This window comes from Elgaria multicarinata, chromosome 3 (assembly GCF_023053635.1).
Source record: "Elgaria multicarinata webbii isolate HBS135686 ecotype San Diego chromosome 3, rElgMul1.1.pri, whole genome shotgun sequence".
NCBI classification, from domain to species: Eukaryota; Metazoa; Chordata; class Lepidosauria; order Squamata; family Anguidae; genus Elgaria; species Elgaria multicarinata.
In genome coordinates this window covers 79179333-79206017 of record NC_086173.1, presented here as the reverse complement: position 1 = coordinate 79206017, position 26685 = coordinate 79179333, and the positions used below count along the sequence as shown (strand labels likewise).

General features: G+C 41.5%; 1 protein-coding gene across 5 annotated transcripts in view; it reads right to left on the bottom strand.

Annotated features, from left to right (window-relative positions):
• Nucleotides 1–594: 594 nt before the first annotated feature.
• Nucleotides 595–26685, bottom strand: part of FGF1 (fibroblast growth factor 1) — a 68128-nt gene continuing 42037 nt past the window's right edge. For 3 of the 5 annotated variants that reach the window (XM_063120680.1, XM_063120682.1, XM_063120681.1), the window contains exons 2-4: nt 11606–11807; nt 2463–2566; nt 595–1835 (exon numbers count right to left, since the gene is read on the bottom strand). In XM_063120680.1, the coding sequence (XP_062976750.1) occupies nt 1641–1835; nt 2463–2566; nt 11606–11774 (468 nt within the window). In that variant the 5' untranslated portion in view covers nt 11775–11807 and the 3' untranslated portion in view covers nt 595–1640. Of the gene's footprint in view, nt 1894–2462; nt 2567–11605; nt 11808–26685 lie in introns of all 5 variants that reach the window. The other 2 variants (XM_063120683.1, XM_063120684.1) reach the window with 2 other exon arrangements.

Here is a 26685-nt window from a genome sequence, read left to right as displayed (position 1 = left end):
CTGTTTACACTGCCGTAAATGCGCATCTTTGCATTTTCAGACAGATGACGCAGCTGCAAATGAGAAGCCATCCAGGGGCAAACCCTGGAAAATCCGTTCCAAAAGAGTTGGGCATTTACCCTGACTTTTTTTTGGCAGCGGAGGTGGCTCCAAGGCTCTTAAAAACTATTTTTAAAAAAACACCCATAAAAATGGGGGGGGGAAGAGAGAGAGTAGAGGAGCAATGCCATTTGTGTCCCCCCCTTTTTATTTTTATAATCTAAATCTGCGGAGCTTCACAGAAACAAATCTAAATATAAATGGGAGGACCAGTCAACCTCCATCTGAATATGTGGAGCAACACATATTGGTATCTTTGATTTTAAAAAAAGGGAGGGAGGGAGGGACAGCCTTGTTCCTTTCTCCCCCTCCCCGTTTCTTTTTAAAAAAAAGTTCTCAAGGGGCACTGGGCAGGATGAGTTCGAAGGACCGGTCAACCCCCATCTGAAAAATCACACTTGCCTTCCTTCCTGTGCAACCCCCGGGAAGGAAGGCAAATGTGGGTGCAAGGTGCCTCCCAGTGCCAAAGTGCCTCCGTATAGCTGGGGGCTTAGACTCTTGCCCAGAGAATCTTGCTTTGTACCACATTTTGTTGCTGAGCTCCTACTCCCATCAGGCACTGTAAACAGCAGGCATACCAGAGATCTCATGGTCCATAGGTTAAGAGATCGCTGATTAGCTTGCTGTGGATGGAACGAGAAATTACATCCATTCGGAGCCACAGGCCTACCTCCAACCCTCTTCCTGAAAGGGTGCTATTGCAATGACTGTATCTAACCACAAACAGTGTTGCCATGTATTACATGGCCTGTGGGATTTGTCACACAGAAATCAATGGGATTTAGGCCTACAGTTAAACATTCAAGTCCCACTTATTTCTATTGGATGTTCATATGTAGAATCTTCTCTCCATTGTATTTCTTTATGTGTTCTATTTTTTGCGTATTTTTGTAACCAAAATGTTCCAGATTATCTGGCTTCCTTGTGGTCTTTTTTTGGGTTGCAGGGAGTATATATATTACATGACATTGCTTATAGTTAAAAATCGTTGAACAGTTTAAAGTGTATACAGTTTTACTCAATAAATAAATACATATCACATATACCAGATATTATCAAGAACCAGAGCAATATTAGTTTAAAAAGAAAGGGTTAGTTTATCTTAGTCCTACTAGCACACAGTTAATTTGTTTTAAATGACAGGATAGCTTCTGTATTGTTGATTAAGCCTCCATGTGATACACAAGAATGATTAAAAGCGTTCTTAAATGTTTTTGAAACTTAGATCATATGGTCTAAATATGCATTTCAAAAAGGGAAACTTTGTTATGTATAGGGATACAGGAGATGCACACACCAAAATGTGTGCTTATCTATGACTAGAGCAGATTTGATTTATTTTGGAGGCATTACTATGGGATGCCAGAGTACTATGTATTAGATGCACAATCTATGCAATCAATTTGTATTTTTCATCTCACACACTCTGCCCGACTTTATTTTCATGTTCCCAAGTGTGAGAGAATCAAAGGAGAGGTGCGGAGGGAAGGCTACTTACCGGCTGCTTACTTCTAATGGATATATTTTACAATGTGGCAAAACTAATCAGGTGACACTGGCAAGGGCAGGAAAAGTATTGCCTTTTGGCCAAAATGAGTCCGTGGTCCCAGTTTGCTTTTCCCATTCTTCTTCAAGCCAACGAACCAGTTCTTCTCTGCATGCATCTTCGACGTATAAGTGTTGTAATGGTTTTCTTCCATCTTCTCAAGGAACAAACACTCCTCCGTTGGCAACTGCTGAAGAACAAGAGTACGGTGCATTCATAATGGGACTCAAACTCAATGGCTGGTTTCCCTGTTAGCACTGAAGGACAGTAATCATTGTGACCTGATTGTTGTCTGTGGAAGAGTCCTGCCACCGCTGATCCACATGGGTGGGCAAGCTTGGATAGCTGTAAACATTACACCTGGCACGGATGGGGAAATTAACCCTTTGGCTCCAAGTATTTGCTGTTCAGCAAAGGCTCTTTCCTCTTAGTTCCTTCTTTATCGAGGCTGCCAAGATGTCCTCCCACCACTCCAGGTTAATGGATGAACAGTATACGCAGCATCTCTGAGCCTTGTTTGTCCTAGGGTTAAATTTGGCTCCGTGTCCCTAATGGCATCCCCCTGCTGTGATTTGGCAGCTGAAGGAAGAAGTGCTGCTCCTTCCAAATATGAAATCTAATATCTGAAGTATTTTGGAACATTGTTTCAAATTATTTATTTTTCCAGAAATAGAGCTGGGCACAGGTTGGCAATCCAGCTGCAAAAACAACAAACGGCGTCTAATGGATGTTCGTGGGCTACGTTACTCCGTGCTACAAGATTTCTGCTGACCTCAAAACCTCCCCATGCCCAATCCCACAGAAACCTCATACTTACCGAGCCATATAAACGTCCATTGGCATCCATAGCCAAGTACTGTCCAGACTCAGTGCTCTTTATATACACCTCACCCACACTTTCTGCGCTTAGCAGCAGTTGGACTGAAATTGGGGAAAAAATAAAAATAAATAACAGCAGGTCTGAAGAAGGCACATGATGTTCTACTGCTGAAGCCAAGCAGGTTTGGCCCAGTAAGCTGCCTGTATAGGAGGCTGCTAGGGAATGACATATCAGATGTTCTGAGCTTCTTGGTTTGAAAATTGAGGTGTACGTGAGATAAATACATGAAAAATGACATAAATTAAAGAGTGAGTAGGAGATAGGGCAAAAAATTGGATGATTTGAGTACTATAGAGATTGGCCCACTATCTCAAGGATAAGGAATATGTACCCTCCAGATGTTATTGGACTGCAACTTCCATCAGCCCCAGCCAGCACAGCCAGTGGTGAGGGATGATGAGAATTTCAGCCCAACATCTGGAAGGCTACACCTTCCCCCATTCCCACACTATGTAGATGTGCTCTTGGGTTTACCAAGGGCATCTTACAATAATTTATTTATTTATTTATTACATTTTTATACCGCCTAGGCTGACCATATGCCCAGATTTGCCCGGAAATCCCACCCCCAAGCGGGATCTGGGGGGAGATTTCAAAATCCTCTTAAATGTCCGGATAAGTTGCCAGATGGCTGGAGGTGCTCAGATCAGCTAGGCAATTTGTGTAGCGGCTACACAAACAGCGTAGGTGCTACACCATTTGCGTGGTGGCTACGCAAATAGCATAGGTGCTACGCCATTAGTGTAGCTGATCTATTTGCGTGGTGGCTACGCAAATAGTCTAGGTGCTACGCCATTAGTGTAGCTGATCTGAGCAGTTCCTTGAGAAATAGAAGACGTGCACGCGCCCTCCCTGCCTTGCACAAATTGAAAGGGGTTGTGGATACTGGGAGAAGCGTGGGACACATGTGTGCTCCAAGAAGAATGATGGCTGGCCAGCTGCCATGGAGCTCAGAGGAAGACCAGCCACAGCTGGAGAGCCACCCACCTGTGGTGGCATGAAGGACTCCAGAGCTCCCATTCATTTCTATGGGCTAACATGAGACAAGATGGCATGAAAGAGGTGGAGTCGGCAGGAAGGGGTTTCCCTGAAGCTTCATCTTGGTTCCCAATTGAATTCAGGACACTCCACATGGCAAGATTCACAAGTCTGGACATGTTGAGGGGATAGATCCCTCCTTAAGGTAGGGATGAGGAGAGGACGACCCCCTGAAAAGTGTTCTTGTCTGGGATCTGATTTGTGTCGTTTTTGTATCTTGGATTTTATTTTGGGTGGGAGGAGGGAGAGACCTAGAGTTCCTTCCTTCCAGTCTCTACTTTTGTGCTGCACAAACTAACAGGACTGCTGCTATTTCTTTCTTTCATTAAGAACACTGGGGCAAATGGGTACTCGTCCCTGGCAGAGTACTGGACCAGATGCTCTTGTGGTGCCTTTTGGGGGGCTCTTTTTATGTCATGGGGATGGCACGTGTCTAGAGCCCACAGGTGCAACATGGTTACACATCACCTCTCAAACCACTTTAAATACTTTTATACTTTGTCATCTGGATTAAAATTATAACAATCTGTGTTGTCTTGTCTGGCTCTAGAAGAGATTACACACATATCAGAGCCATGGCATAATAGAGAATGCAACAGTTTACTGGTACCATGATACTTTTAATCTGTTTTAGTGATTATGAATTTTGGATTTTACAATTTAACACCTCTTAGGTGCTGAACGTTTTTAGAGTGGTTTAAGAAAGACCTAAAGATGGATTTTCCTTCATTTTTTCAATATATGTTCAAGGGTAAAGCAGAGATCGTAATCTAACACTGACTGTAAATAGTTACAAATAAATAACTTCCTAAATATTGGAATAATAGAAATAGAGCAGGAGGTTGTGATCTTATTGAGGTGCCACCTTTTGACTTGGCTGTTGTTGTTTTGAGAGATTAATATCCACTAGTGTTGAAAGAAAAAGCAGAGTTTGGTCTTGTTTGCTTGTGTTGAAGCTTTCTGAGCTATTCAGTTTTCAGCTGTAGAATGGTGATGCCTACTCTTGAATTTGCAAAATTACTTGGTATTTAAAGAGCATTTGTTGTGATCATTTTCTTTTTATATCATATGACTATAATAATGTTATCAACTCAGTATCACTCACCTACTTACTTTTGAAGCAAAGATTTATTTATTTATTTTTTCCTTTAGCATAAATCTCTGCTGGCCCACAAGTCCATTTAATTGTTTCTCATAGCCATTCCTGTCAGTCAGCCTCCTCCTAACCTGGTGCCTTCCAGATGTGTTGGACTGAAGCTCCCATAATTCCCAGCCAGCATGCTGGTTGGGAATTCTGGGAGGTGTAGTCCAATACACCTGGAGGGCACCAGGTTGAAGAAGGCTGCTGTAGAACTAGTGAAGCTGGCTAGAGATATAGGTGCTTCTGAGTTATAATCATTTAAAGAGAGCCAGTGTGGTGCTGTGGCTAAAGTGTTGGATTGGGAGATCGGGGTTCTAGTCCCCACTCAGCCATGGAAACCCACTGGGTGACTTTGGGCCAGTCACAGACTCTCAGCCCAACCAACCTTACAGGGTTGTTTTTGTAAGGATAAAATGGAGAGGAGGAAGATTATGTATGCTACCTTGGGTTCCTTGGAGGAAAAAAGGTAGAATATAAATGCAATAATAATAAATAATCACAAGTGGCAAGAAAGCAGGGCTTTGAGGTTGGTCTTTCCTCTCTTCTTGCCATCCTCCCTAAATTGTGCATGTTTATCTGTGGAAAGTGGTTACTAGATGATGATGATCATTTAGTCAAACTGTTTTAGCAACACAACAGCGCTTTAAGGTAGGCCAATTGCACTAAGAGATTTTATTTTGTTTCTAAGGAATTTCTACGGCTGGGCATGTTGGGGTGGGCATGCCTTCTTGAGGGTGGCCATATTGTCATGTGACCAAGACCATACCCCCTTGGGGTTGGTCATGTCAAGATGGTCCCGCCTTAGGGGCTGGGCATGTTGAGGTGGGCACGCCTCCTTGAGGGCAGCCATATTGTCCTCCTTTTTAGTTTCCAAAATATGGTCACCCTAATACCACCCAATAGCCAAAGCTCTCTGGGCAGTTCACAAAAATTAAATAATGCCTAATGTTCAAACAGCAAGCATACACAGAAGGCATTCTCTGGGGATGCCCATGGGAATTCTCCTTTTGAAACCTTAGCTCTTGCAGCCTCAGTTGGAATATGAATATTTGATGGACATATTTTAAGACACATTTTAAGATCGGATTTGGCTTAGGCTAGTGAGATTTCCTGGAATAAAAGAAGTCTCACTGATGTGAGTGTCCCATGTCAGTTTTCCAGCATATGTGAATGCTGGAGGAAATGGGGACACGCGACAGACATGCGTACACACACAACTTTGGCCATTTTCTTTATTTTTGCTTATTTTCCGAAGGTTTATTTGTGCCACCCTTTATTTGGTGCACCTGGGATTTCTGCTCCCCTGGGTGTAATTGCACAAGATTTTGAAGGTGGATTGGGTGATTCCCCACTAGGGGAGGCTATGTATGAAGTTTGGTCCTGATCCTGCAAACTTCCAAGAGTTTATTAGTTGCACCCCATTTTTCGTGCACCCAGGATTTTCCCTCCTTCATGTGTAATTGCCCAGGGTTTCGTTGTTGAACTGGGTGCCCCCTGATTAGGAGAGGCTGTGTGTGAAATTTTGTCCGATCTTGAAAAGCCCCAAGGTTTTATAGCTATCACAGCCTTTTTGGAGCACTCAGGATTTTTGTTCCTTGGTGAGTAGTCATGCGGGGTTTTGATATTGGTATGGGTGTCTCCCAACTGCAAACGTCCAGTGCTTAAGAGGTGAAATAGCGCCACTGCTAGGGCAGGAGGACTGCAGCAGGACAGGGGGTGGGGGACTTGAGACAAATTACATAGAGAAATAATATATTCACAGTAGTTTATTAGCCCAATCGTGTGGCGGGGATCATGGACTGTTTCAACAATAAGCTACAGTGTGTAGCTTATTAACCCATCATGTGTTATCATGACATCTGAATGCGGCCAAAGTGGCAGAGATTGGTTTTGTCTTCTCCTTCTTTATATCAGGATATGCACACACATGCATGCATTAACACCCACATGCATAGACAGACTACAAGATGTCAAGGAGAAGATTTGTTTCCCTTAGCAAACACCCATTAAGGAGGCTCATCTCATGTTTTGGTGGTTCTAGTATGGGTTGGAGAATAAACCGTAATGATTATTACAGAGAAAATTATATTGTTGCTTGTGCACGCCCTTCAGTATAAATGGGTTCTGCTCACTTTAGTAGAGTCAGGGCTACTCTACACCCATCACTAGCCCTGTACAAATGCCGTTGTAAAGATTAGCTCAATAGGTTATGGAAAGTGAGGGCGCCACCCAAGTTTACTTACGTAGTCAGCACCAAGACATGTACTCTGCAACTAGGGTTATTCCACTGGCACATATCCGTTTAAGGAGTTTCCTCTGTAAATATTTTTTCATCAGGATGTCCAAGTTTAATAGCTCATTTACGCTAAGCTCACTTCTGGCATGGGCTAGCAAACATACATCCTTCAGAAAGCAACACTGACTACATGCAATGTGTTTCCAGAAAAAAACCTAAGAGGACTCTAGTGAGAAAATAATGCATGATTGTGTGTGTTTTCTCTCTCTCTCTCTCTCTCTCTCTCTCTCTCTTCACAGTAGCTGATACATTTCCTACCTCATCGCTGTGCTTGCTCTTACTGCTTGCTAACTTATTACGAGAAAAGAATCCATCGCTGTAAAACCACAGCTGGACATTGGGATAAATCCTTTGGTACCACAAGTTATGGTGATGACCACTAGGACTGATTTTTTTTGAAGTTTAGACAAATTCACAGAGTGTAAGACCATCAATAGGTATTAACGATGATAGCTAAATGGAACCTCTGCATACCTAAACTGTATACTCCTAAATACGAGATAATCAGAGCAAACAATAAGGGAAGGCACTGCTTGCTAGTATAGGACTAACCACTTTCAGAAACAAAATGCTGGATTAGATATACTTTAGTTTGATGGAGAAAGGTTTTCATTATGTACTTAAGCCAATGGAATCAAGCCATTTTAAGATTTTACAACAGGATAGCCTCTGGATGATATAATTTAACCGGGAGTATTTTGGTCAGCTTCAGCAAAGCAGGACCTTGGAGAATGAAGTGCATCTGGGGTAAACTAAGGATTTCCCATTTCAGAGTGAAAATTAACATGGAGGTGACTTTTTCCAGTTCTCCCCTCTCCCTGCATTCCTCCCCATGCCTCCCAAAATTTGCTCTGGAGGGTTGAGGACCCTCCAGGACAGAATGGGTGGTGGCATTGTTGAAAATTACTTCACCCCCATTCCCACCAGCTGGAGTGTCCTAAAGATAATTCCACTCAAAGAGTTCTCCCAGTGGCAGAAGCAAACTCTGGATCCAACCCAATGACTTCAGTCATTATGGGTATGGAGATAATCTAAGCTAGTCACTGCCAAATATGCATGCCATCTATGTGAGAGTTTCTCTAAGAGTTCTGCCCATCTTTGCCAATGCTCTGAAGATGGATATCTGATTATGAAGCTAGTATTTTTTCCCACCATTCCAGTGAAATTAATTCTCAGACCAGGAGAATTGCTTAGGGTGTAGTAGCTGCCTGAAGATACAGTTCATTTTCTACTGTTTGTGTGTAGCAACTTCCAAGGGAGTTTGGGGAATTTTCATCTCAACAATGCAACTCTTCTTGTTTGTGGTTTGTATTATCATGATAAAATTTGCCAAGTCACACGGAAAGCTATTTCACACAAACCACATGCAGCAATCTCCTCCTGGTTACATTTTCAGCAGGGAGGGGGGAATGCCTGAGGCGTGCATTTGGAAAATAAGCCTCACATGGCTCAACAAAAAAACAGCTTGTGTTAATAGGTTCTAGGCTACCAACCAGAACATGGTCAAATATTACACAATGCTAACAATGGGATGGATAGATCTGGGCTAATTTTAATTGCCCTAAACAATGTTCTTGATGCCTCTGAAATGGATTGGATTAATTATAAGATGAGTTTCTATCAGGTTGCTGTTAAAATAAAACAAAACCTTATGGAAGAGCTACCAAAGGCCTACCCAATGGGATTTATTTATTTTCTTTGAACAATATAAACACACATACTGTACATACACACACGTCTGCTAAGTTTGAAAACTATTGTGCCATGTACACAGAACTAATCATGCAGCTCTTCAGTTCCCAAATTATGTAAAGGGCTGGCATCAAGGGTGAACAATGTTGGGTGCCTGTTGAGGCCCACAGCCCTGCAGGGCCCCCCAATAGTGACAGTAATGAAGAGGAACTAGGGCCACTTACAGGGGGGTCACTTGTCCAATCACCCCTCAAAGAACCTGGATCTGGCACTGCCTATGTATCGCAGGACAGAGGAGTGTTCCCAAACATAGAGGTCAGTGTCCTGATAAGTGTTTTTCAAAGCATGTGTCTCCTTTCGCATCTCGCCTTTTTCTTATTCCCTGCAAACTGCAAGCACACTTGTGCTTTCTGCAGAATTTCCTCCTTGTTTGCTTTCCTACCTCCATTGATTGAACAGGGTTTCAGAAAGGTTACATGCCAGTTTACTCTAGGTTAGAGACTTCCCGTCTGTCCTTTGCTATGTTTACTCAGGATGAGATCATCTTCATTCGGTCCACTGTTGAGTGTGTGTGAGTGTGTAAATGGCATTTATAATTAAGCCTCTACCATAAACTGACTTCAGAAACAAACCAGCGAGCAAAGTTGGGGCAGGGGAGGGAAACCACATATTCCTGTGGCTTTTCTTAAAAAAAGAAGTGCTTTTCTTAGAATTTGGAGAGTGTGTCTGACTCTGTCCTCTCGGCACATCCTGCAGCAGGGAGTCCAGCTGTATTCCAGTAAATGCTCAGTGTACACACAGAACAGGAAAAAGCTCCTACTGTGGAATCAGTGCATTGCGAGTGTGTGTTCCAGTGCATAGTCGAGCACTCTATGCATGTATGTTCTGGACCATCATAACCGCGAAGCTTTTTGTACTATTTCATCTTACAATATCAGCTGCCATCTCGCTAGCCAATTTCCCTTGACAAGAGATTTCAATAAACCTCTGAGGCATTTTGAGGGACTGTAAAGCACAAATATACATTAGAATTTTTTTAAAAAAAGATTTGCAGATGGGTGGAGCAAGAAGGCACAGATTTGTATACGTGATTTGTAAAGAGTAGTAGTGTCTTACGGGCATGGATGCATGTAAAACGCTATGGCTATGCTAAATGGAAGGTCAGATTCATCGGGCAGCATGGGGGAAAAATGCTTCCCATGGTAGAGTGAGACCCACTGTCTACTTTGCAGTGTCACTGATTATGGACTAGCAAATGTCATCTGACAAAATGCTAGGCTCATCTCCTGCAGTGAGTTAATAGAAAACAGGTACTTCATTAAAAAAAGAAGTATGTGATGCAGCCCATGATGAAATGGAAGCAGTGCATTTGACCCTAACATGGTAGCTTGAACATGCCATAAAAGGCAAAGATTGGGAAATTAGTGTTCCCAGTTGATCATAGATAAAGTCTGTTTTATATCCTCATTTTCTCAGCGTAGGAGTAATATGTGCTTTCTTTATAGAACATGCCACAAGGAACAAGCATTGACTCCCATAACCATCAAGAGAATGAACTGTTCTTGTTCTAAGGAGAGAAGTACTGGCTCCCGTGCATTCTCCAGCCTTCCCACTTCCTCTCCCCATAATGTTAAAGCACAGAGTTAAACGTTTTAGCACATTCTACTCCCTCAGGAATCTATTATGCATTGCTGAGTAGGGAAAAATGAACCTGTGTTGAGAACACAGCCTATACAAAACAGTGATACAAATGCGTCCGTAAGAAGATGTATCTTAAGTTGCTTTAGAGAAAAGTTTAGCCTGCATAAAGATCTCCACCCCAAACAAAGATGGGAAGTAAAGGGGCATGGTCAAGCAGGGAGTATTGGCATACATTTTAGCAGTCGGGCAGGAGTACTCCTATAAGTTTTTAAAGTGTTCGTGTCTAGTTGTCTTTGTCATGGTTGCCACCAGTGCAACAACTGCCCAGTTTCTCCACTGCGCTTGACTGGTGCTACAGGTCAGCCTTTGGTGTGGCATTGCTTTCCAAAAGGAGAGCTGGTAGGCTGAAGTCTGGGTAAGGGTGCTGGCATCTGCTCTGAAATTCCTCATCCATAATTCTAAGAGTGTATATATTCAGTTGCTGGGTTGTGGGGGTGGGGGAGGGGGAGATAGATAGATGAAGGTACACTGCATATGCCTAGAGAAACGTTTATTCTTTTTCATATTTTGGGCCTCACCCCTGGTACGGAAAACAGATGCATGGTTTCTTGGTAGTTGGGCTTCATGGCATCTGGGATCATTTTCTCTGTGGTTCAAGCTGGCTCCATTTCCCTGTGGGCACCATTTTCTCTGTCCTTTGCACATTGCGTGGTACCATTTTTTTTCTGCTTTAGAAATTTGAATCTAATAGTATATTTGGCCAACACAGGTTGGTCAAAGATAGAGGGGCCGCTCCAAATGGATTTGGTTAAAAGTAGGGCTATAAAATCAAGACCAACAGTTCTTGCAAGATGTTTTACCTGTTTATGCTGCAGTAAAAGACATGGGGCCCAGCTAAATAGTACAGGGGATATCAGACTATTACAGATCCACACCTGTGATCCCCCTACATCTAGAAAAATGTGCTGTAAAAGGTTTCAGTGTGATACATAATGGCATCATACACAGTATTTTCCCATGTCTTGACCAATTCATTGGCTGCCACTTACAGGAGTAGGGGTTGGGGACCAATTTGCATTGCATAATAGGTCTGGTTGAAATGAATGGGGTCTTTTTTTGGCAATGCAAATTGCAGATGCTAGGGAGGCAATTTGGATTGAGCCGACTGTGGGAATCAAATGGGTACATCTCCCCTACCCACCCCACTAGGGTCCCAATTTGGATCAGGTGCAAAGTTTGAAAGCCATTTACAAAGAGCAAAGAAAAGCTTACTGTGTCTGTCATTTCGGTCCATTGTGCCATCCACTTTGCCATCAGGAAGTATCCTCAAGAAGTGGCCTCCATTGCTGCAGTAAAGGAGTTTGGGCTTCCTGTAATTCCCCATGGGGAGATCAAACTTTTCCGTCAGGGCTGTGAACGTTGTAATTTCCCCTTCAGCCATTGCTTGCCCACCCTGAGAGTTAGGGCTTCAGTCCTGGAAAAGAAATTGAACTGGTCTGTAGTAGTAACAGCAATATGTGCATATTCAAAGGAGGGGGAGCAGTCTACAATAAATCAGGTGAGGATCATTTTATACATCAGCAAACTTGATTGTCCAAGAAATCAACCTTAGAATGAAACGTCCTTTCAAGTGTGATCCATTCAACACATGAAAGGCCTATTTTGAAAACATAGTAGATTTATTTATTTAATTTAGAGTACTCATATCTCACTCTTCAGGCCAGGCTTCTCCAACTTGATGCAATTCAGATAGTTTGGACTACATCTCCCATCAGCCTCCAACCTTCATGGCCAATGGTCAGGACTGATGGGCATTGTAGTCCAGCATTTCTGGGGGATGCCAGGTTGGGTAAGGCTGCTTTAGGCTGCAGTCTCTCAGAGCAGTTAGCATGAGTTAGAAACAATAAAACAATAATCAATCAAGTAAAGGTACATTAAAAATAAAACATAAAACAACAGCAGCAGCAGCAGCAGAAGCTTATGTGTGCCAGATTAAAACAATACATTCAGCTGCAATCCTGTGCACTCCTCCATAGAAGTAAGTCTCACTGAACACAGAGGGACTTAATTTTGAATAAACATGCATGGAGGGCTGCGCTGTAAGAGCTTTGCGCTGGAAGACCCTTTGCCTGGTACCAAAAAGACAACTGAAGACAGCATTCTGGAGTTGTGGCATGACAATTACAAAATCCCTCTCATGAGGCATGTTACTGGTTGCTATTACTAAAGGACAAATATTAATTCTATATTAAAACGTTCTTTGGGGAAATGCTTTCACTCTTTCCTCCATTCTGTCCATAAAATATACACTTTTAAATCAATGTACCTATTAAGCCATGTCTGAGAAATACACAAGAGGCACTCTGCTCCCTGCTGTTTTGATTAAGTATTGAATATCAGGGACCTCCTGCCAAAGCAATCAAAAATCATGGGAATGGTGAAGAAAAAGCGGGAAATGAGTAAATTATGGGTGCAGTGTTGAGAATCCTTTTCCTCTCTGAGGAATCAGCTGGGACGGACACATAACTGGTTCTAAACAGAAGTTATACTTTGGGAGTATAGAAAATGAGCTACTTGAGCCAACCAGAGGATGTTCCTTAACCAAGGTCTGCTGAAATAGTAACTGATTTCAAATGGTGCAAATAAGTGATGTGGACTGCAGTACAGCCAAACATGCTGGATTGTCCTCACCCAGTGGTGAGTTACCCTCTTCTAGTTGGGTTGGAGGCAGCTATCCAGAGACTTATTCTCATCGTTTGATCAAATGACCAAACCTCCTAACAACTTTCCCTTCTAAAAACTGATCTGAGCCTTCAGCTGAGGTGAACGGAGAGGCAAGAACTATAAAATGAAAGTGGGACATAGGGCATGCCCAGATCCACTCCTTGTAAGATCTGTTTAATTCTTGAGTCAAAGTAGACATCTACAGATTGCAGGTCATAGTAGAGCTGTTTTTCTCTGCACCTGACAGCCTCTTCTCTCATACCCCCTTCACAATAGATAATACAATAAACCCAGTGCAGACCCATTCGTTTCACTTGCTGAAATAGGAAGGACAGGATGCTTCCTTTATATATTTGCTGGTGTAATGATCCAAGCGTTTTAGCAGCACAACTCATTGGGACATTTGGAAATGATTTAGTTAATTCCACGTTACCATACTCTTTTAAGATTCAACACTATTTTTAGAACCCGTCCTTGCTTGCCAGCAGCCTTTGACTCCCCAAGAGAAGTTGAATGAATACTATTTTCCACCCCCATTGTCCCGCTGTGCTAGACGTGAACGCTGTTCTCATACTTTTATGACAGTGTTGTTGGTATTCCACACACACACCACTCCACTCCTGGTCCCACTATTATACTTTTGGCAAAGAGGCTCCAGGCTTTACGGGAATGAAAGTGTGTGCACGCGCTCGCAAGAGAGAGGGGACACAAACCAAAGACAACATAAGAGGACTTATTTTTTTTGGTGAGAGGCCTAACCTCTTAATGATTAAAAAGCTTGGAAAGGACCAGGGAACCTCATCCAAGATGACCTCTCTCTTCAGCATTCCACAGCAAAGGTGAAATGCTCCAAAGTGAGACATGCTGCAAGCTTTTTGGCCTCTGCTTGGATTGGGGCAGTAGTGAATGAGAGGATGAATATGCAGAATCTCAGACAAACTTGGGTCACAATCTGTTCCAAAGCACAACATATCCATTGATTTTAGTTACTTCCATTCTTTCTCAATTTCAATGGCACTTACTCCCAAGTAGGTGGGCAAACAATTGCAGTTTTAATGAGATCCAACAGCATTAGGCGTCTCAATGAATGTGAGTACACTGATGGCATGATCGGACTATACATGCTTACTCAGAAGAAAGCCCACTGAGTCCAACGGGCCTACTGCCAGGTACATGTGAATATAATTGCAGCTTTAAAGGCTTCAGAAACTCACTATGGAGTCCCAAATACTATATATAGCCCTTTCTTGTTGTCAGTCAAACAAAATGATTAATGTTTTGTGCTTCTTACTAGTATAGCATAGTGTCTAATGTTATATATTAATAGTATAGGATGATCCAAAAATCTTCTGTTACGCATTTAAAGCATTACCGTCAGACAAATCTGGAACGGGGATGCTTTTTTGACTCTGCCTCTGCCGATTCCTCTCCAAAGTTTGAGGTTCCACTTTATCAGATATGTTTAATTAAAATTAAAATAATTTCTTTAAAATGTGATTTTAATTTCTTCTTCAGAATTGCACAATTATTTTTATTTACTTTTCAAAACCTGTATTTTAACAAAAAAAAGTCCTGATTATTACTTTTAAGTTTTCAAGACCCAGATTAGGTTTTGTTTTATTTATTTATTTATTATAAAATATATAACCAGATCCAGATCGAGAGATATCGGATTTATGTACAACATATTACAAACACCAAAAAAACTTATAGCAAAAGTAAATAGATCCATAAAAGAATGGCTGGAATTTGCTCAGTTAGGAAATGCTTGTCTGAAAAGAAAGGTTTTCAGCAAAGGCCAAAAACATAGTAATGTAGGTGCATGCTTGACCTCAATTGGAAAGGCATTCCATTTTTTAATTCCCACAGTAATAAATAGAACAGATTTGTCAGGGAGGGAGGAGCAAGTTTAAAAATAAAATATTATTACATTGTAAGAGCACATCCATTTTTGACATTTGAATAGACATTTCTGTCTATTCTTCTAAGTGGAGATGTGGAATGAAACCCTGTAGCTGTTAGAATGTTAGAACAATAATATAATGGAACAGTGGGAATCCGCTGGTCGCTAACATGAAGGCCAATCCACATATATATGTGTATGAAACAGAGCGACCTAGGCTAGGACAGCAGATAGAAGGAAAGGTAGAAACCAACATTTTCCCTAGCCTCCTTCTGTATTCCACTGGTGCTTGGCCACTCTTTACCAGCCAATTCTTGTCTAAATCAGCATTTTTTTCTGAATTAAATTGGGGGGACGGGACGACACGCTTCAGCCTTACACCTGAAAAGATTTAAAGTGTATATACAAGAGGAGGAATTGCTCATCTTCGAGAAGAGGACTCTTGTTTCTCTGCATGAGCCACTGTTCAAGCATGACCCAGTGCTGCAGAGATGTGGCAAAATGATTCATACCAGCAGACTGAAAGAATTGCAAGAAAGGCCCCTGCAGTGAATCACACGGAGTTGCGATGGGCAGCCCCCTTTCTAGGTGTGCTCATAGGAGATGTTAATTAGTTAATTAATTTACAGCATAAGTATATGCATGTCTATTCAGAAGAAAACCCAACTGACTTTCTCCTAGGGTCTTATTGCACTTCTGTTTTCCATGGCACAGTAGCAGTTTGGGAATTACTTTTAGATTGCAAACTATATGCCAGGACTTTATATATGCGCTGCATTAATAATGAAATTGTAACAATGAAAGATTATGAATTCTACAGCTGATGACTCAGTTGGTCCCATACCCAAAAATTATTTATTTATTATTACATTTATATACCGCCCCATAGCCGAAGCTCTCTGGGCGGTTCACAAATTTGCTTCTTTCTTTCTCAATCATGCTTCTGTCCAAATAGGCCTGTGCCAGAATCTCTAGGTTTCAATCTTGGGATATTTCCCTGATCCCAAATTTATTCTCTTGATATTTAATTGTTTAAAATATCTACAAAGGCTCCTCTTCCCTCAAGTGTTACCACCAGCATCCATTCCGGAAGGCTGTACTGAGGGGGATGAGAAGGGACGTGGAGCCATTCCACCAGCCCTGCTGCTGCTGCAAGACTTACTTTTGTTGCCCTCTTCCCTCCCCATTCCTTTTTCCTTGTGTGTCATGTCTTTGTAAATTGTATGCCTGTGGGCAGGGACTGTCTTGTTTAATTTATTATATGTAAGCTACTCTGTCTGGGAGCTACTTTTGGCTGCAGAGAAGCATAAAAATACTTAAAATAAAAATAAACACATTCAAAAGTAAGACTTGTTTCTTCATCTTTGGCAGGATCTACACTACTGCTTTAAAACGATTTATAATGGTATTGACAACTGTTGGGGCCCACAACTCACGCCATATACAGTTTTCAAAGTGTTATATCCTGCTTGGTGTAGATCTCGCGTAAGTCTATACTGTCCTTCCCTTTTCATCTGTTTTAAATCCTTTAGTTGCTTTCTTCGTCTTTTCTCTTTTGGGGGAGTAAACCTGTGGGAACTCTTTAAGTATTCTTTTTCATGTTCTTCCTATAAAATGTACTGTGTTCTTATTTTTCTTCTTGTAAAAGCAATACCCTTTTCTCTATTCTGCCCATTACAATCATATTTAAGTCACTACATTTGTACAAATTCTTTGGTTTATGTGGTTGAGCATTTACAGGGCCAAGCAGAAAGCTGCCTCAGACACTCTTCCAGGATATCAATATTTCATACAAGAGAACTGTAACATTAGATGGATTTCTTTGTACTATTCTAATGTTGCAACAAGAGCCTACATCCGACAGTAATGAAAAGTACATTGTAAATCTGGTGTGCGGGAAGAATAAGCTGAAGTGGGGAGCAGCTTTCTTTTATATCCTTTAATAGCAAATTATCTCATGTGCTTTAAAGATATGGTAGTGCCTATTGTATTTAGTGTATTTCCTGATCATATTTGTCTATTCCCTTCCCTTTTGCTAGTTCCACATTACTTGCTTCTCTTAGATCAGCCTTTCCCAACCTGCTGCCCTCCAGATGTGTTGGACTTCAACTCTCATCATCCCCAGCCAGCAATCCCATGCCAGCTGGGGATGATGGTAGTTGTAGTGTATTATATCTGGAGTGTGCTAGGTTGAGGAAGGCCATTCTAGATTAAAGTGATTTAGAAGTTGAGGTCTGAAGGTACCAGCAAGTCTCAAAGCACAAGCTTTCCCACCAGCGTCACTTGAAAAGAGACACCTCAACTTGTAAAAGTATTGGGAGGAATAACTACCTTCTCTCTCTCTCTCTCTCTCTCTCTCTCTCTCTCTCCCCCCCCCCCCCCCCCGCATCACCATACTATGCTTGGGTCCACCCATAGTTTCCCATTCCCTCTGCTGGCCATGGCTGGTTATTATAACTTCCAAGGAGCTGTCTTGACACTTGCCTTAGGGGAAAATGAGATAGGAAGCGAATGAATGTGCCTGGTTATTGTTACTTGTTGAAATGTAAATGGCAGTGGTAGACAACAGTGGCACCACAGAAGATGGAGAGGAAGAACTCAACCTTCCCTGTCACACAAGACGCTTCCATAGGTGACAGAAGACACTCCTCTCCCAATGCAAATCTAAGCTACAGGGAGGTCGATTTTTGTTGGAAAATCGTTGGAAAGGGAGTACAGCTCTCCCTTTCTATTTCATACGATCCTGCTGCTGCTGCTGCAGCTGCTGCAGCTGCTCTTTATATTTTTTTAAAAAATGTATCTTAATTTCATTCATGCCTGGTTTGGTCAAAAGTAAAAGGCAACATCATGCTCTTACTGACTACCTGATTCAGCCTTGCAAACATCGCTTTTCTGTTACATCTGTACCCTGATGCCTCCTCCCTGCACCTTGATTCCAGTCTTCTCTGAGCAGATTCTCTGGTATTGACTGCGTGCCCTTACGGAAGCCTTGCTTTTACAACATGCTCCCATATTTTGCTATCTCATCTCCGCTTCCAGTGGATGCTAACTTGGCTTTCAGCCTCTGCCTACCTTCTGAAACTTGTATGACTATGCCTTTTGCCACCACCACCATTGGGGACTGCTGCACTTCCTTTCCCATAGACCCAATCCTATTGCAGTCTACAAGCAGACAACTTGTCAGCTCTGAATTAAGCCTGCTTCTTACATTAAAAAAAGTATCTTCAAATCAACTCTGTGTCCTACCTCCTGATTCTCTAGTGTTACATCCTAATAGCTAATAGCTCATTCCCCTTATTTGTGTTTAGAGTTTTTCTCTTTCAGAGTTTTTTTTTATAGATTGTCCTCTGATGACCACACCGATGCTGAGAGAAGATATGAAGGTGGAAAGCAAAGAGAAGAGGCTGTAGAAAAGGAGATAACAAAAAATATATGCAAAGCTTGTTCAAATCCTCCTGCCTTGCCAGGAACAATCTACAAGGCACAGCCAGCCAATGTTTGCTTTTGTGGGAAACCATATACATTCCATATGGCTAATCAACCAAGAACCAAATTTGCAAGGCTTCTTGCTTCAGTGAAATAACAGTTTAGTTTAAGTTGTTCCCATTAATTAGCAGGATGCCCGACCGATTCAAAACACACACTAGACATTGCAGGGGGGAAGCAGAGCCTCAAGTTATTCATGGCAAATCTGACCAGATAATTTTGCAAGATTTGAATTTCCAGCAATGGAGGGGGGGGGGGGATATGCTACCTTTACTGCTCCTTTGCAAAGTCATGGCAAAGGTCCAATGCTGCTACTCGTGGTGGCTGTGTGTTACTTCCAGTATCAGAGGTGGTATGCATCTGAATACCAGTTGCAGGGCAATATGAGCAGGAGGATGCTTTTGTCCTATTCGTGGGGTGCCCACAGGTACCTTGTTTTTTGGTGATGCATAGGTGGCCACCATAATGTGTGTGTGTGTTGCCTGATGGTGTAAGAGAGAAAGCCACTGTCTTAAAGCTGTCTTAGCTTAGAATTTGGGTTTATGAGACTGCCTCTGACAAAGGAACCCTTTGTTCTGAAATGTGTTGGGATCATTAATTTAAAATTTCATTGATTGCCACATTTGGGAACATGTTCTCTTTTAGCATTCCAGCCTGTTTTGTTGCTTTCCTTGTTTTTGTTTATTCTTTCTATTTACTTTCTGCTGTGATATTTAATCTCCTTTGAGGCAGGGGGCAACAACGTGAACCTAAGTATAATTGAAGAATACACGGTTTTTCTGCCTCTACTCTTTTTGCCATGGCTTGGTAAGCCAGTTCAATGCGTTATTTGAATTCAACTTGGTAATATCTACTCATTTGGGCATGTTTCTTGACTATAGCTACAAATTGGCTTGCAAGACTGACACCTGGTGTTTCCCTCTGGTATAGCTGCAATTTCCTGCCTTGAAAGGAGGTAAATTCATCCTGGGTGAAACTCAGTGGAGCATTCAAATAGAACCCTCAGCAGAAATGCCAACAGGTCTCAAACCTGAACCTGCAAGATCCCATGTAATAATAGGCTGAAGTTAACACAAAAGATAAATTTCAGTCTTCCTTGGCATAAATGATGACTATGCTCAATGTTTACATCCCTGCAATTATATTACAGTTAACTACATTTGTTTAGGAAAAAAAAGAGGTGCATGCTACATAATGTCATAAAACGAGATGGCTACATAATCTCATGAAATGAGAATTCTCATAAACCAAATTTCCTGTGGAAGCCAGCTTAGTTTTTTCATACCTATATGGGGCAGTGGTGCTGGCAGGGCAGGACTTTGGGTCAGACGTCCAGACCCACACTCAGCAGAATGAGCCGGAGGGCCCCCAAACACAGCAGGGCTGGTTTACCATATTCTGAAGGAAGTGAAGAAAAATCAAAAGAGGGGAGGAACAAGTTGAGTATCTAAGATTACCAAAGGATGCAATCCTATGCATGTTTCGATAGAAAAATGTTTAAGCATGCGTAGGACTGTACCCTTCCTCTATCACTGATGTAGGGAGGTTTCCTGGGGATCCATACAGAGAGAGCTTCCATACTAGAGATTTAGTGTGGAATTGCTATGCACCCACTTTTTACAACGTGCCTATATTATATCTTTACCACATTTTGACATACTCAGCAGGTGAACTTACACTGCTGGGCATACTACAGCATTACTTTTCCACTGAGCACCCCATTTTCTTAGTATTTTAATTTTAACAAAGCTGGATCAATTAATTAGTGCTAAAATGTTTTTCTAGCTATATTTTTAAAAATATACTAAAATAGTTACACACTACTGAAAGAGCATTGTAGTGCTAATTTTAAATATGATTTTAAAAACAGACACACACCCTTGCACCCTACTACTTTCCCAGTTGCCATTTTAATAACATGCCTTCTTGCGCCCCACAATTTACTCTAACATGCTTCCTAACCATTTAAAACAGTTTTACAAGTCTGGAAAGTAATTGGGCAATAACGCCTAAATAATAGTGCAAATTAAATACTTGATTTTTTAAAAAAAAACAGGCAAAAAATTTCTACAAAATGCTTGCTTTAATGAATTCCTCCATCCCCAACCACATAGTTATGTCATGACCTCTAGTGGGAACAGAGTGGGATGTACACCAGAACAAGTGCAATATTTCCAAGAGTGTGGAATGTCAATTGCAATTCCGCTTGCAGCTTAAAGTGGAAGAGAAATTATTGGGTAGCAGCAGGAACTGCCCATCTGGAAGCATCCAGAGTCAGGATTTTAACAGTCAGAAATTTATGCACACATTTCTTATTTAAGTGTCTTATCAATCTACCACAATGCACTCCCCTACATTATATCAATCATAGTGCAAAATTATAGACCATCATACAAAGAGTTCTGTTAGGGTGTTCAAGGTGTTGAGCATGCCCAACGGGAGTTTTTACTTCTTTGAGCAGAAGACTCGCATGCCATACCACAAACTGCTTTTAAACGTTCCCATAGATTCAAAGGTGGATTGCCATGTGGCCTGGAGGGATGGTGTTTGAGAAACAAAACCCAGAAGACCCTTTGAGCATATGGCATTAGCTTTATGGTTCTTTGGAGTCTTTCTATACTTTACCTCTACTGAGAATTAAATTATTGTAGTTAAAATCTTAATCAAAAGCTGAACACATAAACTCACCGTTAACCTTGGGCTGATTTGCTGGAATATCATGGAATGTTTAAGAACACTATAATTGCTGGGGGAAAGAGTCAGTCAAATATTTAAAATCAGTTCAGCTGTTGTGAGGGAAACAGAAAGTCTATTTAGCGGGAGGGCAGGAGACCCATGCACAGCTTAAAGTGTGGGGAGCTCTATTTGATTGATAGCAACCTCTGGGAATCCCAGGAATTTTCACCCATGGGTTGAAATCATCACCCATGTAGATTAGCACCTGGTATCCTCCAGATTTATTGGATTACAATTCCCTTCATACTTAGTCACTGGCCATATTGGCTAGGGATGATGGGAGTTGTAGTCCAACACATTGGAGGGCACCAGGTTTGGGAAGACTGGTTTAGAACATCACACCTAAGCATTGCACTGGGTGGTTTAACATTAATAACAGGACTGAAAACATTGAGTAAAGACTTGAGGGGTATGAAAGCTATGTTGTTGTTGTTGTTGTTTATTCGTTCAGTGACTTCATGGACCAGCCCACGCCAGAGCTTTCTGTCGGCTGTCGCCACCCCTAACTCCCCCAAGGTCAAGTCTGTCACCTCCAGAATATCATCCATCCATCTTGCCCTTGGTCGGCCCCTCTTCCTTTTGCCTTCCACTTTCCCTAGCATCAGCCTCTTCTCCAGGGTATCCTGTCTTCTCATTATGTGGCCAAAGTATTTCAGTTTTGCCTTTAATACCATTCCCTCAAGTGAGCAGTCTGGCTTTATTTCCTGGAGTATGGACTGGTTTGATCTTCTTGCAGTCCAAGGCACTCTCAGAATTTTCCTCCAACACCACAGTTCAAAAGCACCTACCTTCCTTCGCTCAGCTTTCCTTATGGTCCAGCTCTCACAGCCATAGGTTACTACGGGGAATAGTAACTTTGCTTTAACTATAGTCATTGCTTTAACTATGCGGACCTTTGTTGTCAGTGTGGTGTCTCTGCTCTTAATTATTTTATCAAGATTTGTCATTGTTCTCCTCCCAAGAAGTAAACGTCTTCTGATTTCCTGGCTGCAGTCAGCGTCTGCAGTAATCGTTGCGCCCAGAAATACAAAGTCTGTCACTGCCTCCACATTTTCTCCCTCTATTTGCCAGTTATCAATCAAGCTGGTTGCCATAATCTTGGTTTTTTTGAGGTTTAACTGCAACCCAACTTTTGCACTTTCTTCTTTCACCTTCGTCATAAGGCTCCTCAGCTCCACCTCGCTTTCAGCCATCAAAGTGGTGTCATCTGCATATCTGAGATTGTTAATGTTTCTTCCTGCAATTTTAACTCCAGCCTTGGATTTGTCCAGCCCAGCACGTCGCATGATGTGTTCTGCATACAAGTTGAATAGGTAAGGTGAGAGTATACAGCCCTGCGTACTCCTTTCCCAATCTTAAACCAGTCCGTTGTTCCGTGGTCTGTTCTTACCGTTGCTACTTGTTCGTTATACAGATTCCTCAGGAGGCAGACAAGATGACTTGGTATCCCCATACCACGAAGAACTTGCCACAGTTTGTTATGATCCACACAGTCAAAGGCTTCAGAATAGTCAATAAAACAGAAATAGATGTTTTTCTGGAACTCCCTGGCTTTCTCCATTATCCAGCGGATATTGGCAATTTGGTCTCTAGTTCCTCTGCCTTTTCTAATCCCAGCTTGTACATCTGGCAATTCTCGCTCCATGAATTGCTGGAGTCTACCTTGCAGGATCTTGAGCATTACCTTGCTGGCATGTGAAATAAGTGCCACTGTCCGATAGTTTGAACATTCTTTAGTGTTTCCCTTTTTTGGTATGGGGATATAAGTTGATTTTTTCCAGTCTGATGGCCATTCTTGTGTTTTCCAAATTTGCTGGCATATGGCATGCATCACCTTGACAGCATCATCTTGCAAGATTTTAAACAGTTCAGCTGGGATACCGTCGTCTCCTGCTACCTTGTTATTAGCAATGCTTCTTAAGGCCCATTCGAGCTCACTCTTCAGGATGTCTGGCTCTAACTCACTGACCACACCGTCTGAGCTATCCCCGATATTATTATCCTTCCTATACAGATCTTCCGTATATTCTTGCCACCTTTTCTTGATCTCTTCTGTTTCTGTTAGGTCCTTGCCATCTTTGTTTTTGATCATACCCATTTTTGCCTGGAATTTACCTCCGATGTTTCTAATTTTCTGGAAGAGGTCTCTTGTCCTTCCTATTCTATTGTCTTCTTCCACTTCTGCGCATTGCTTGTTTAAAAATAATTCCTTATCTCTTCTGGCTAACCTCTGGAATTTTGCATTTAATTGGGCATATCTCCCCCTATCACTGTTGCCTTTTGCTTTCCTTCTTTCTTGGGCTACTTCCAGTGTCTCAGCAGACAGCCATCTTGCCTTCTTGGTTTTCTTTTTCTTTGGGAGGTTTTTTGTTGCCACCTCTTGGACAATGTTGCGAACTTCTGTCCATAGTTCTTCCGGGACCCTATCTACTAAATCTAGTCCCTTAAATCTATTTGGGGTGTGTGTGTGTGTGTGTGTGTGTGCTGTGTGTGCTGAAAATGAAAAGGGTCCAACATTTGAAAACCTTTGCATCAGGAACTGGAACTGGCAGGAAAGAAAAGAAGTTTGAAGTTTGGAAGGCAATAAATGAGAATTATGGGACATCTGCTAACGATATTGTTTAGAATAACATTGTGAAAGAGACTAAATTAATTTGCTATGGTAATCAGTACTGGCAAACTGGAGCAAGACCAAATTGGTTTGAGAGTGAGCAAAGGGTACCTCCTCTTTCAAAGGCCAGAATTTGGGGTTATTTACACCCTTTTTGATTTGCAAGTTTTATGGCTTTTAATTTTTACAAATGAAAACAACAACATCCCATTTCATCCAACCTAATTGATTATTTTTCCAAAGGGCTAAGAAGAAACAGATAAGAAAGAAAGAAAGAAAGAAAGAAAGAAAGGAAGGAAGGAAGGAAGGAAGGAAGGAAGGAAGGAAGGAAGGGCAAGCCAGCATTTCCTCTTGGCACTTCCAGGCATTATCAGAAGGCATTATGCAGCTATACTGTCATTTCTTACTTATCAAATTTTCTGTAGTAAGAAAAAAGATGGAAGAAGCAATTGGGAAACATGGTAGGGCTATGAGTGGAAGATGACGTTCTCTAGATCCCCTGTAAAATTCCATGAATGAGGAAATTGACGGTGCCATAAAAGCCTCATCAATGAAGGGGAACCACATGCTCAGACAGCAGACTGCATGTATTGCAATCTTTTTTGAATTGTTGTTTATTCGTTCAGTCACTTCCGACTCTTCGTGACTTCATGGACCAGCCCATGCCAGAGCTTTCTGTCGACCATTGCCATCCCTAGCTCCCCCAAGGTCAAGTCCATCATCTCCAGAATATCATCCATCCATCTTGTCCTTGGTCGGCCCCTCTTCCTTTTGCCTTCCACTTTCCCTAGCATCAGCATCTTCTCCAGGGTGTCCTGTCTTCTCATTATGTGGCCAAAGTACTTCAGTTTTGCCTTTAATATCATTCCCTCAAGTGAGCAGTCTGGCTTTATTTCCTGGAGTATGGACTGGTTTGATCTTCTTGCAGTCCAAGGCACACTCAGAATTTTCCTCCAACACCACAGTTCAAAAGCATCTATCTTCCTTTGCGCAGCCTTCCTTATGGTCCAGCTCTCGTAGCCATAGGTTACTACGGGGAATACCATTGCTTTAACTATGCAGACCTTTGTTGTCAGTGTGGTGTCTCTGCTCTTAACTATTTAGAAACCCCATATTTATTGAAAACTGTTAAAACATTAAATAATTTTAGCTACCCAAGGAACTGCACATGGTATGCTGACAACCACTCTATTTCAACAGAGTTCAACTCTCTTCCACCAAGGTTGTTGGGGCGCTTTCACTTTCACGGCCACTGCTTAGTACTTCCTTTTCATGTTGAGACATATTTGTATTCCAATGACATATATTTATTCTTTCACATGCTTGCTAGGGATTATCATCTGAAAAACATGAATTACAACTTTGCCAAATTGGCCCAGTACTGTATTGGCATTCATTTAATGAACTTATGAAATGGCACCTGTTAGCAAACAAAAAGCTGACCTTTTGAAGATCTGACCAATTTTGCTTTTATAACAGCAACTGTGGAAGAAATTCGTTGCTGACTACCTTGTGAATGGGACATTAAAAGGGACTTACTTAAATCCAATTCACTTCAATGGGTCTACTCTAAATAAGACTTAAATCCTCTGTTTCTTCTGTGCCACAAAAACATAAATAGACCTCATATGGAACATGGGTAAACCTTCCTTCCAACCCTAATGTTGGTGCCAGATTAAACCTTAGCAGGATAAGAGTTCATATCAGTGGATAGCTTTATTACTACCAATTTATGCCATATCCCATTGAATTAAAGTGACGTAGACCCTGGACCTAAATTCTGATTTAGCCAAATCTGCCCTTGAGGACAAAAAAAATAACTGTGAGCAAACCCATAGAATTGCATCCCTTGGAATAAACAAAATATCAAAGTTCTATAAAAACATTATCTTATTAATTCTGTTATTATTATTATCATTTCAGATATCATTTCATGTTATTCCCTACTAAAAAAGAAAGAAAGAATAATATTCATAGCCGAGAGAAACCTGAAAAAATTATAAGAACAAGAAAGGATTTACATGAAAAACAAAACTCCATTTTTCTCTGACTAAGGAATACTACTTTTCTTGCATTGCCAACATATTCATCTTCTTAATACAGTTATTCATCCTGGACTATACCTTGTCTTCCAATGGCATAAATGATGCTTTCTGCAATTACTGTCCTCTGCTTAATCTCAAACTGCTGGAAAGACTGTCATGATTACAGGCAAAAATGCAAACAAACTATATTCAAATGAAATTACAATAAATACCTCTTGCCAAATACTATTACATGACAATCCTATAACATCTGCATTAATGTAGCTTTCTCTTTATTGCAGTTCCAGCACTCATCTAAATTAGACATTTTCTTACATTTCAGGCATGCTGGAATCTGGCATTCTCTAAAGACATTCCTTTGAGGGACTAATCTTATCTAATGACGTAAACTTGAATTGCCCCCAAGGCACATTTCCGTAGTTCTGGCTGTATATTCACTTCTGGATCTTTTATGTAAGTTTCCCTGAACCCATTTAGAGACAAGCTTGACTTTTCTTTAGGTGTTTATGTACAAGTTTGTAGCACTATTACAGAGTAAAATTATTATCGAAGTACTAATTTGCAACAGCTCAGAATTGCTTGTGGCTCTGGGTCAAATTTTCCATTCATTAAATACTTGCATATAGCACCCATTTAATTGTGCAATACATTCATATTTTCTTCGGAATTCCTAAAAGAGGAATAATAATGGATCATCTTTGGTACTAATTTGTTGTTGTTTATTCGTTCAGTCGTTTCCGACTCTTCGTGACTTCATGGACCAGCCCACGCCAGAGCTTTCTGTCGGCTGTCGCCACCCCCAGCTTCCCCAAAGTCAAGTCTGTCACCTCCAGAATATCATCCATAA